Here is a 13,178-nt window from a genome sequence, read left to right as displayed (position 1 = left end):
AAAGGAGAGAGAATACAGTTCATCATGTTGTATTGGTACACTGCAACTTTTGATTGAAGGTTCTGAGTAAAATGCGTGGTCTTTAGATTGCTGTTCAGGCAGGTTACATTAAGGCTGGTATTATTGGGCATCTACTGAGATGTGTGTCTTAATTAAAGAGAAGACTCATTACTCAACATCTTCTTTAGCTTAAAATGTATAGTAATCTTGTATCTCTCTTAGAGTCTGAACCTTGTATCTCTGAGTCTGAACAATATCACTTGCAATGAGACATAGCTGCCATTTGCCTTGCATTTTCTATCAGTAAGGCTACAGTGTTTTGTTTTTGGTAGTCATAAATGAAGAAATTGGCCTATGTCCATGGGCATCTTTTGACAGGGTCCTCTATCTGTCTAGATCTGTGCTTTCAAATTGTCACAGCTTTAAGCTGGACACCTATAAGCCATAGTTGCAATACATTGTTCATTGCTTAAGTGCTGACCAACCATCACTATGGCCGTCCTCCTCTCCAAATGTGCTTTACTATAGTCCTGCCATCTTCAGCCAAGTTGGCTATTGGCAAAATAAGCTGTAGTCCAACATACCTAGGGCATCAGACTGGAGAATATATTGTATAGGACTGATTTGTGCTACTGGTGGCTGTTGGTTAGCAACTCTCATGAATACTTTCCTATTTCTTCTTGACAGTGTAAACATGGTTTTTAGTATCATCCTAAATATAAGCCTGATTTGGAAGAATCCCGTTCGTTGTGGTGAAATGTGCCTTCAGATCAACTTTGACTTATGACAAACTTTTGCTAGGGTTTCCTTAGATTTATTCAGAGGCGTTTTGCCTCTGAGACTTGCCCAAAGTCACCCCATTGGTTTCCATGACTGAATGATCATTTAAACTCTGCTCTCCTAATTCAGTACTCAAACCGCTACAACACCCTAGCTCTTGAAAAATCCTGTATGGTTTTGATTTTATGACAACAATGGAAACATTAGTAATTTGCACTAACATTAAATCTTTAGATAAAAGTCATTCACTAACATTGTAATGTAAAAGTGAAATTTATAATATCAATTAGTAAATTAATTCATTCATTTATGAACCATTGTGAATTCTGATAAACAATTAGAAATCACCCAGACTACTGAATCACCTCAAATGGTATCAAATTAAAGTAACAAGAATTAGTAACTCATAATAATAAAAAATGTAATTGACATTTTAATGAATAAAAAAGGTGTGGTCAATCACGACAAGTCTGTGGATCTCTTTTAGGGCCTGAGGACCTGTTTTAGATTATGCTCTTTTAATTTATGGATGGTTTCAGAGTTGTGCCAAATTGCTCAACATTAACAAGTTACTTGTTCCCACCTCCTGACACATAGCAGTTTTTCAGTGAATCTTGAGAGCTTAGTAGGAAGCTTTGAAATCCCTTGATAGGTATCCCTATTTCCCAGAACAAACAATTGTGCTGTTTCTGCTGTTTTTTTTTAAATACACTCAGTCTTCAAACAGAAAAAAAAAATAACCAGGACTCATACAGGTGTTTCTCTGTGTGATATCAGGAAGATTAAATATGAATGAGAACTAGAATTACAATCTCAAAATGTACAGCAGGATTGTTGGTTTATGTGCACATCTACCAGCAGCATGAGAGTGGCTGAAAATAGTAATGAATATCTGCACTGATGCCAAAGCCTCATTTGCCTCTTTTTAAAAGACCTTCCTAGTCTAGTTTCCAGGGTTATGATTCTTGCTACAACTAATTTTCTGAGTAAAGACTCACAGGGGAACTTGTACGGTTTTTGATATATATGATTCCTTATCTTGATTTGTATATTCTTTGATCCCATCATCAATTACGAATTAATGCTAAATGTCATCACCATAAGCAGGCATTTGTAACTGTCAGAGCAGTCTAATCATACACACTTGTTAGAGTCCTCAGATTGGGATGGCTGTCTGTTAATATTTCAAATTCATTGTGGTTAAGACAGGCATGGGCAAACCTTTTTGCCTTGGGGCTGCATTGCGGGCCCGGCCGGGAGGGAGGGGGGCCAGGCACACGCTGGGTGGGGAGGACCAGGAACGAGTAGGGCCTGGGTCATCCTCATGTTGTTCTCCCGGCATAAGGACAGGGCTGCTCACTCCATCCTTATGCTGGGAGAAAGGCAAGACATGCGGCAACTACCTCTATCCCCCTCCCCTGATCCTCGGGCTGTCTTCTTAACATTATGCAAGGAGGAGGGTGAGGCAGGAGGTGGCTGAGAGTGCTCCGAACGGCTCTCAGCCACTGCATGCCTTCCTCGAGCCGCCCTCCTGGCATAAGAATGGGTCCACTCACACTGTCCTTATGCCAGGAAAAGGGCAAGACACGTGGTGACTGAGAGCACTCTAGGGGGCTCTCAGCTGCTGCATGACTCCCTCCCTCATCTTTTTGGCACCAGGATGCAGTGGCCACCATTCCCTTATACCAAGAGGACAAGGAAAACAAGGAGGGCACCCAGCTCACCACATCCGGCCCCCAGGCCTTACTTTGCCCATGCTTGGCTTAAGAGCCACAATCCATCAGAACTAAGGCCTGTGGATTCTATATTTCTAAAAGTGCACTGAAAGGAGTGGCCAGACTCATCTTTGGGCAGAAGGAGGCAAGTGGTTTTGGGCAGCAGATGCAATCGTACAGTGCCAATGCCCTGGAAAACACCTAGATGTGGCTTGCCATGCTGTAAGCAATGGCCACCTAAGGCCAGCTACTTCGGTATGTCTGGAACACTGTCCCGTTGTCATTAAGACTATATGGCCAGTTCAAATTGTTTTTCTACACAACATATATCCTGTGTTGTGTTAGGCAGCAAATGTTTTGGGTGCATCTATACTGTAGAATTAATGCAGCTTGGGTCCGTTTTAACTGCCATGGCTCAATGCTGTGGAATTGTTGGGAGTTGTAGTTGAGGCATCAGCACCCTTTGGCAGAGGAAGGCTAAAGAGCTTGTGAAACTGCAACTCCACTGATTCCATAGCATTGAGCATTGGCAGTTAAAGTGGTGCCAAGCTGCATTAATTCTACAGTGTAAATCAGTGTTTCTTAAACTGCTCCTCCGGGTATTTTGGACTTCAGCTCCCACAATTCCTAACAGCTGGTAAGCTAGTTGGGTTTTCTGGGAACTGAAGTCCAAAACACCTGGAGGAGCACAGTTTGAGAAATGCTGGTATAAACACATGCTTTGTCTCCCTACTGAAAACTGGCAGGGTGATGAAGGAAAATAAGCTTGGCCCATTCAGGTAAAATATTTAAATGTGCCTTTAGATCACATTTGTCCTCTGAAATATTTATTTGCTACTGATCAATCTTGTGTATAGCACTATCAAAGAAAAAAGGGGCTTTTAATTAGCTTCAGCACTGTATTTCAATGTAACGGTTTTTAAAATCTGTTTTAGTACCCCTAGTGGCATATTTTGAATTGTGCTTAATGTTCTTGACGGTTTAACAATACAGTACCATCATAATACAGTAGAGTCTCACTTATCCAACATAAACGGGCCGGCAGAACATTGGATAAGTGAAAATTTTGGATAATAAGGAGGGATTAAGGAAAATCCTATTAAACGTCAAATTACCTTATGATTTTACGAATTAAGCACCAAAAACAAGATGTTTTACAACAAATCGACAGAAGAAACAGTTCAATACACGGTAATGTCATGTAATTACTCTATTTATGAATTTAGCGCCAAAACATTGACTAAAAAAACATTGGCTTGCTAACAAATTGACTACAAATAAAGATAGAATTGCATAAATGAACTTACAGTAGCAACCTCGTCGGAAATTAAATCCATAAAAAGTTCAATCCTTGATGCCTAGAGAAAGAGCTGTGGATCAGGGCGGGAGGCAAACTGCATTGGATAATCCAGAATGTTAGATAAGCGAGATTCTACTCTATCTGCCAAAATAATAGCTAAAATAATAATACAGTTATTGTACAGATGACACTTATTCTGGATTTTTCAAAGATCCAAATAACAAGAAAAGAGATTTTATTTAAACATTGTGGAAAAAACATCCTAATGGTAAAAGCTGCTCAACAGTGGAATAAACAGTGGAACTGCCTTAAAGCGTGGTGGAGTTAGAGGTTTTAAAGCAAAGGCTAGATGATGATCTATCGAGAGTGTGTGTCACTGCATGACAGGAGGTTGGACTGAATGACCAATTCAGTTCTATGATTCTAATTTTCAAGCTTTTTAGTAGAATGCAAATTGTGGTTGCTTAAACCAGAATTGGTACTAATTTCATTTAATATTTAGCTTTGAGTCTGCTTTTGTTACTGCAGATACTTACTTTTTAAAAGTTTGGACACACGTTTCTATTTTGATGCTACAGTTCTTCACCCTTTTCTTGCTTTTAGGGTCGACCTTCTGGAGATGCTTTTATCCAAATGAAATCTTCCGAACGAGCATTTATGGCTGCTCAGAAGTGCCATAAGAAAACAATGAAGGACAGATATGTTGAAGTCTTTCAGTGTTCTGCTGAGGAGATGAACTTTGTATTAATGGGGGGCACTTTAAATCGAAATGGCTTGTCCCCACCACCATGTAAGTTACCATGTAAGTTTTGCTTGGGTCTTGGCGCTATTCTGAGCTGTTTGCGGGTAGGTGTTGGAGCTTCTTTTCTTCACTCTTGTGTTCCTCTCTTGAAAAGGTTCAGGGCATGGTGTCTGAAATGCAAAACCTTTCCACTTGAAATCAGTCTCAGACTTTGATTTGTTCTCCTAATGGCTGGGACTCCTTTGATTTGAAGAGGAATTGCCTTTATGCTTGCTTTTCTGCTGACACAAACTTATTTTCTCCTGGGAGCTTAACTTGCACTGGGCCAATGCTGATGATTTGGCAGCCTGGCTCTTTAAGAGCACTGCAGTCAGCTCTCAGCCACATTATGATTTGATTGTTAAATGATTGATAGAAAATAAGCTAAGATCAAGTATGGATGCCTAGCTATTCTAAGGAACAATTATAAGTGTTCTGACAAGCTGATCCACAAATAACATTGGTAGTCATTGAGGTATGTGGCCCAGTGTCAGTGTGCAACTCATTGGCTCATGGTCCACTACCAGTTTCCAGGAAAGCAATAAACATTTATAACCAGTGGACATAAATATGGGGCCACTTTCTGGACAGACTGATATATAGACACCATCACCAAAAGTAGATTATAGAATTGCAATGGAAGATCTAGAGATTTCTAGAGAAGTGTTCTCTCTAGGAATAGCTATGTCGTCCATCATGATGTTATGGTCAACTTCTGCCACTAGAGGACCTAGAGATTTCTACACAAAACATTTAAATCAAACTCACAAATTTGGAGGGCCAGCTGTAAAGACAAAATCTAAAGCAAAAATACACAAAACTAAAAACCTGCTGAAACAAAAATAACATGAAAACAGTTGAGAAAGTCAAAGTAAATTGGAGAAGACTGAGAAAATAAAAGATTTAGCTTCCACAACATCCCCCCCCCCCAAAGAGAGAGATGGGCAAAAAAACCCCCACACACCACCAAAACTATAATAGATGGACTTCCTTTGTGGTGTGTGTTTTTATATTTGAAATGTTAGTACCACAGTTTTTTAAAAAAAACATACTCTGTATTTTTGTCTGCCAAAGGACAGTCTAGAAAACCCAAAGTAAAACTCCAAAAGGTCAGCTTTTAAGAAATCATATCCTAAAGTTTTAGGGTATAAGTATATGCATCATGTAGGTGTCTACACCAAAGAACAGTAATTGGTTTCATCTCTTGGTTGAGTGTAAACCCAATAAAGCAATTATAACATACCTTATGTAATGTATGGAGTGTCTGAATCTTATTTCAACCTCTGTATCATACTCTTTCAAGTTTTTTTTGCTCACTAATCATTCAATATCATGTAATAGATTTTTGGACTTAGCTGCCCATTTAAAATAATAAACTACTTTAGCCTCATACCAGTAAACACAGTTTCTCAAAATAGCAGAGCATTGTCGAGAAGGTCTCTTTGTATTCACTGAATTACATAGGATGAAAGATTATGGTTAGGAAACTCCATTACAAGGTACTGAGAGTTGGGAAAACGTTAAAAATATTAAGTAAAATCATGGAGTAAAAGATTTGCAAAGTGTGAAGTAGAGAAGAAATACAGATAAGGCTTGAAACTAAAGTTGCCATAAACAGTATCCAAGATTATGCAATTGCATATCAGAAATACTCCAGTGAATAACATTTAAGTTTGCTTAGTGGAACTGTGGATGTCTCTCCTCCATGATACATCATATTGTACTTGGGAAATGGGATGGGGCACATTTAGCCAGTTGTGGACTGGATCTTGGGATATTTGTGCTGAAGTCACCAATGAACTCATAAAACCCACTGGGTGACCTTAGGTCACATTCTCACAGCCTGCCTATCCCCAGTCACGGTTATATAGTGGGGAGCCCTATATCATTCTTGACTATGAACTCTATGAGCTCATGGTCTATAATGATAAGATTTGTAGTTAAAAACATCTAGGTTTTGTGCTGATGGCTGTAAACTACAGATGCCCAGATGAAGTTCATGGTTGACTGCTATAAGAAGACTAGCAAAGAGGGAAAATCTTATCCCTTAATAAAAGTGGATCTGTGAGAGAGCAAAAGCCTCTTAAAAACATGACCTGTATGAAGATTGAGAGTAAAATATAAATACAATGTTTTAAGCGTTCATCTGAAACGCTTTTACCCCCTACCCAAAAAAGGGCCCAATGTAATTTACCCAGACTATGGAGAAAGTTATTTGACTGCAGTGTTCCAAATCCCATATCCATGTGATCCAAATCCCATATCCATGTGATCCAAATGTAGCTTTTCAAAACTATGATTTCAACAACTTGTCATTTAGATTTAAGAGAAGCAGTTGATTTAAGGCACTGTGTGTGCATTTGAAAGAAAGGGAGTGCTGGAACAAAGTCTCTAAAATATGAAGTAGGGAACATAACTCCTACATGAATCTATCATGATCAGAAATGGGTGGTGCAGATGGATCAAATTCGCTATGACATTTTGGAGCAGTGGTGTGTCTTGATTTGTATCTTGACCATATTTAATGCATTGACAACTTAGCCTGGAAATGTTGAGAGACTTAACCTGTGCTGTCTTTTTTGTGTTCTCTCACCTTAGGCATTTCTCCACCTTCGTACTCCATTCCCGCTCCCACAGCAGTCATCCCAACCGAAGCGGCGCTCTACCAACCTTCTGTGCTCCTTAATCCGCGGACACTTCAGCCTTCCACTGCATACTACCCAGCTGGCACCCAGCTCTTCATGAACTACACCGCATATTATCCTAGGTATAAACAAACAAGAAAGAGAGCACAGAACCTCTCTTAGAGGAAACTAATGTCGTGAATTTTTGCTTACAAAATAAGTTTATTGCTATCAATATACGATTAATCATTGTGATTTCTAGATGCCTTTTTCCTAAGAACACAAGGCATCCTTAATTCCAAGATTTAGATTGCTTTGCAAAGTTTCCAAAACTAAGAGTATTTTTATCGTGTGTGTGTGTGCCTTCAAATTATCTGTTGAGTTATGGTGATCCCATGAATTTCACAGGGTTTCTTCAGTTAAGGAATACTCACAGGTGGTTTTGCCAATACCTTCCTCTAAAATATAGCCTACAACACCTGTTAATTGATGTCTCCCATGTAAATACTCACCCAGGACAGTTCTATATAAGCCAAATAATGCAGCTTCAAGTCAGCTAGGGGGTGGAGGGTCCACAAAATGTACATCCCCAATGCACACTGCTGCATGCATTAAGCCTGAAACGGTGCATTAAAAACTCACCAAAAAGTCTGGAGTAAACCAAAATCCATGCTGCAGCCAGTCAGTATATACCATGTAGGGCTTGAAATTTGGACTAGGAAATATGGAATGCTTGTCAGGATACCACTAGAGCAGAAGCACTTTAAGAAGTGCCAAAACAAAGCTGGCGGAAAGTAAATAATTACTCCCTAGGGAGGAAAACCACGTAATTCTCATTGGGACTCTTACTTTATGCCACTTTGTCCTCATTTTCCATGGCCTTCCATGGTCCAGTGCTGATCCCAAATAGACATAGTGATTTCACAGCAGTGCATCCCAGCAGACTGGGAGGAAAAGAATTGGGCTGTCTGGTTCCAATCTGCAATCAGTGGATATTGTGGCCACCATCCCAGACTCAGAACTGGTTCCTGTGGCAATTGTGTAGGCATTCCACGGTTCCTTTTAATCCACTTTTTAACTTGGATTCAATGCCTGTGTAGAACTACCCCAAAATGACCCTACTTCGTTTCCAAGATTAGATAGGCTATTTAGACTCACAACTAATATGTGAGCTTTCAAAATTCCTTGATTCAAAAAGCAGCTATGGGGTGGGCAGAAGGAATTCAAACACTGCCTCACTTTCCCCCTAGTGTTAGTGTTGGCTCTGTGTACTGTGAGTCCTTATATTAAGTCTATGGAGTTTGGATGCTTTGTAGCAGGAATAGTGAACATAGAGAGGCAACTTCTATGAAGCCTGAAACTCAGCCTTCCCTTCCATTTGAGCACACTGGTTACTGGTTACAGCAGAATATTCCTCCAGCTTCTCCACTTGACAATAGAGGTAACTGGATATGACTCTTTTTCAGAAGCCTGGCAGGAAATAGAGGCAAAGACTCCAGGAAAGAGCAATATGCTGTTACTTTTGAGGCCTCTCTACCTGGGGATTTCTCGAAGTTTTAATCCAAACAGTAACTTGGACAATCTCTTCTATTTTGTGACTGATAACAAAACTCCTTTAAAATCTGGTTTTTATTCATTGTAAAGATTCATCGGAATATTTACTTACAATCCAGGTGTCCCACCTTCAGTGTTGTTTTGTCTGCTAACATTGTTTATGTGACAGGCACATTTTAGACACTTTCCCAACCTTTTAGAATAGACTTGGACATACGATGCTGTGACTGGGATGGGTCCACAAATGTTCCCTATGTGACTGTGGTCTTCATTGTAATTTTCCAGTATGCAGCAGAGAATGGATCTGTACACGCAGATGAGTCGACCAGGTCAGTGCCCAAAGAATGGATTTATCTTTAAAGGTCCAAGCAGTTAGATATTCTCAATAATAAAGGTAAGAACCAACAGTGTCTTGTGCAAAACGTGTGAGGTATGCTCACTTTGAATGTGGCTGTTTTCTGAATGGATACTTACTTTTCTCCAAGGTGTTTTCCTTTCTTAGAGTAATGACCAGTGACATTCAAAACATCTGCAGTAAATCCAGGGACTAGTTTGCTGCCCTCAGTGCAGTATATACTGCCAAAAAATGCCAGAATGGCAATAATAAAACAAAAGTTGTCAGAAGTCTAGTTCTGGCTTTGAATTCTTTTTATTTTTATATTGTAGAAAGTAGATGACATTGTAAGGCACTTAAAAAGATGAATTGCCACTCGCTGGAGACTTCCATAAGAAACAATTAGGTTTTTGGGGAAGGAGGTTCAAAGAAAAGGGTAACTGGGGGTTCTGGAATAAAAACAGACAAGGAAATTGGTATTGAGGTTTGGATGTGACCACAGGGTCAAAACTTTGTCCAGCTCTGCTTTGGTGCCTGGCCTGGAAGTGGCTGAGGGGGGAAAGAAAAGGGCCTGAGACCAGGAATTGTGGGACTTGAAGTCCAGAACACCTGAAGGGCCAAAGTTTGCCCATGCTTGTGCTAGATAAAAACTAGACATCCATATTTTGTACATACATTTGTAAAATCCCTTCCTCCATATTCAGGAAAACATTCTAGTTTGATTATCAATCTTGGAAATGCAAAACATGATTCTTCAATTAAAACTGTGAACCAAACCGAATTTATGGAATCAGATTGAGAAGGGAATATCTGTACCTAACTGAGATTAGTTATCTTAGAGATGGGACCCAAGTCTAAACCTGAAATGCAATTATGCTTCATATGCATCTTAAACATACAGCCTGGTGGTAATTTTATACACTCTATTTTTGACTTCTGTATAAAATAAAGTTTTGGATTTTGGAATCCTAGATAAGAATTGCTTATCTTTATAGCCAGAGATGAGGGAGTTGCAATAAAAAAAATCTGTTCCTCTCTATATTTCTTAATAGGTTCTACTTAACTTCCTGCACAACTTCAGCCAGCCAAATGGAGATTTCTCTGAAACCCTGCACGGGAAAAGTTTCCACTGTCTTGGATATCTGCCAATGTTTTTGTATCATTTTTTTAACATCACTTTACCATTTTTTTAACATACACTTTACCAATGACCACACAGCTCGCCCCCAGCAATGCAAACTTGTCATTAAAGCTTTTGGGACATTCACTACTTGAGAGCACATTTGCCAAAGTCACAAGGAACAAACATTGTTGGGTTTCTTTTCCCCTATCTTCAAAATGTCAAATTATTCTTCGCACAGAAAGGATCGTACTTGAAATTAGGGACACTGCTAAAAATGTGTTGAAATAGCATGTCATGCTAAACAGACCTTTCTTTTTTTTTAATTTGCACATGCATTTTTTATATTAAAGACCTTTGAATTGTATTCAGCTTTTTATTAAAATGGTTCTGTTTTGTATATATTTATTTGTTTTGAAATACTTTGGATTCTAGCCAGATTTACTTGACAGTGTAGAAAATGCTTAAGAATGGAAAATACAATATACTGGCAGGGGGAGAAATGCTGTAACTTTTGTAATATATAAATATAATATATATATATTAAAACGTATAAACTGTAATGCTTTAAACTTGTATATTGCACATATGGCTACTGTATATTTAAGTTACTCTGTCCCAGGATATTCTGAGAGGGGCAATTAATTATCAGAGTGCACAAAGCCTCCAGCAATTTTGCTATTCCACAAAGCCAATGATATTAAACCCCGTTGTTAGGATCATATTACAAACTATGTGAAATCATGGGAAATGCAATACATGTTCACAACTGTGGAGGAAATAATTAAGGTATGTGGCACTGGAGGTTATTGAGAAAATGTAATTAGAAAACCCTCATTTTGACACTGAATATCTCCCCCCCTCCCCCAAAGATCAAGAATGAATTGTTATCCAAAAGCATTGAAAAAAATTAAATAAAGGGCTATGTCACTGTTGTAGAAATTGGTCTGAGGTGCTCTATATGGGTTCTGTACCAGTCCGCTACCTGGATGGTCTTTGATCCTTGACCAACGTTGCATTCACATCTTCCACAAGTATTAAAACTGTTTTAAATCCACTGACCTCTTTGGTTTGAATTCTGTGTTCATATAGTCCTGGTGGAAAAATCAAAGGGTTGTCTTCTTCTGGATACTGGATCTCATGCACTTGCTTTCCTGACTGGAAGAACTACATCACAAAACCATACCTACAAACTGCTAGTATGCATAAATGCAAACAACAAAAAAGGGGAAACATATATTCCAGCTTCCTAGCTAATGGTTATAATTAATTACCCTTCAAATGTATAACATAAATGTACTTCTACCTATTTTTAAAACCTAATTTGCTTCAAATTCTAATATTAATAATCTCCCAACTGCCCCACCCCAATAAACAATGATTGATTCCCAATCCTTTTTTTAAAACTACAGGGGGCCCTTGGTTTCCACTGGGATTTGCTCTAGGACCCTCTGTAGATACCAGTTTGTGAATGCTGAAGTCCCATCATATGCACTGGTGTCCCTTTTATATAAGGGCAGAATCAAACTTTGGTTTTTGATTTAGGAGTCATGAATGGTTGAATCCATGGATACAGAGGGTTGACTATAATTAAAGATTTTTCTCTAATTAGAATCATCAATTTTATCTGACTCTGTAAGGTCATACAATTTCAGCCGGTGTTTGTGTAGTGAAATTGCTATATCTTTCCACATCTGCACATAAAACAGTCTTGCAGCTATAAAATATTGAATAGTTCTTCCATATTTCTCAGTCTGTTCGCGCATCATCCACAGCAAGAACAACTCTGGTTTCAGTTGAATTTTTAATTTAAAAATGTCATCCATTAAACAATGTACATGGTTTTCCAAATAATAGGCATATATCTAAACCAGGCATCTTCAAAATGCAGCTCTCCAGCTGTTTGGGCCTCTTAAGTCGGGAATTCTGGAAGTTGAAGGCCACAGTTTGAAGATGGTTGATCTAAATCTTTTTCCTTGGCTTCCAGCCTCAAAACAAATGCTTCAAATATCAGATTCTTCCAACAACATGTTTGTATATGGGCAGCAGAACTTGAAAATAATTAGCTTTTAGAACTCAAGTTCTAGAGATCCACATCCAGAAATGGCCACTGGCTATTCAGACTGGGGGTGGAAGAGATTAGAGGAGCTATTAATAGCTATCAAGTTGGCTTTGACTTAATGGTGACCTTATGAATGAGAGGTGCCCAGTCATCAACTTCCTGCTCAGGTCTTGCAGTCAGGCTTGATTGATTGATTGAATCAATCCACCCATAATACAGTTCTCCTTTTTCCATTATCTTTTCCAGTGAGCCATAATGTCTCAGGATGTGTCCAAAGTGGCCTCATTTAGTCATCTTCACTCATAGTGAAAGTCTAGACCTGGAGTTGATGTGTGTTTTCTGGGCTGTATGGCCATGTTCCAGAAGCATTCTAGATCTGATTTGCTCCATTCTAGGTCTAATCTAGACCCGATTTGCTCCAGGACTTACTCATTTGGTGGCCCATGGTATCCATGCGATTTCTCCTCCAGCATGGCATTTCAAATTTGTTAATTATCTTACTGTCCACTTTTTTCATTGCCCAGCTTTTACAATCATAGATAGAAATCAGAAGAAGTTGTCGTCCAAAATAATTTTGCAAATCTCTAGTATTATGCCTATGCTATACTCAGTATTCTTAGAAAAACTGGATTTGATGCAAGGTCTTTGTTATGGATCAAAACATCAGATCAAAACATGCCAACAGCCTTCAGAAACCAAGACAAGCAGTCATGCTGGTGCACAAACATTTTCTTCAAGCCTGAAACAAACTCTTCAATGTCATTCATCCTCTCTATTTTGAAGGCAGGTGGCATATTCTTTAAAATCTTTGTTTTCAGCTATTTCTGACAGGTTTTTTTAATAAAAAAAATGTCAACCATGGCTTGAGGCAACATTTAAGGAACAAGAATCCTTTATTCTATTCCGCC

The 13,178-nt window shown here is 38.9% G+C and overlaps 1 protein-coding gene across 3 annotated transcripts in view; it reads left to right on the top strand.

Moving 5' to 3' along the window:
- The window catches only part of esrp1 (epithelial splicing regulatory protein 1), a 44,744-nt gene extending 33,479 nt beyond the window's left edge, over positions 1-11,265 (top strand). The window contains exons 12-15 of one of the 3 annotated variants that reach the window (XM_062980169.1): positions 4,399-4,597; positions 7,175-7,343; positions 9,040-9,083; positions 10,141-11,265. In XM_062980169.1, coding sequence (XP_062836239.1) covers positions 4,399-4,597; positions 7,175-7,343; positions 9,040-9,083; positions 10,141-10,151 — 423 coding nt within the window. In that variant the 3' untranslated portion in view covers positions 10,152-11,265. Of the gene's footprint in view, positions 1-4,398; positions 4,598-7,174; positions 7,344-9,039; positions 9,149-10,140 lie in introns of all 3 variants that reach the window. The other 2 variants (XM_062980168.1, XM_062980167.1) reach the window with 2 other exon arrangements.
- The last annotated feature ends 1,913 nt before the right edge of the window (positions 11,266-13,178 follow it).

The sequence above is a fragment of the Anolis carolinensis genome, chromosome 4 (assembly GCF_035594765.1).
Source record: "Anolis carolinensis isolate JA03-04 chromosome 4, rAnoCar3.1.pri, whole genome shotgun sequence".
NCBI classification, from domain to species: domain Eukaryota; kingdom Metazoa; phylum Chordata; class Lepidosauria; order Squamata; family Dactyloidae; genus Anolis; species Anolis carolinensis.
The sequence above is the reverse complement of the archived record's forward strand: the minus strand, read 5'-3'. Positions and strand labels throughout refer to the sequence as shown.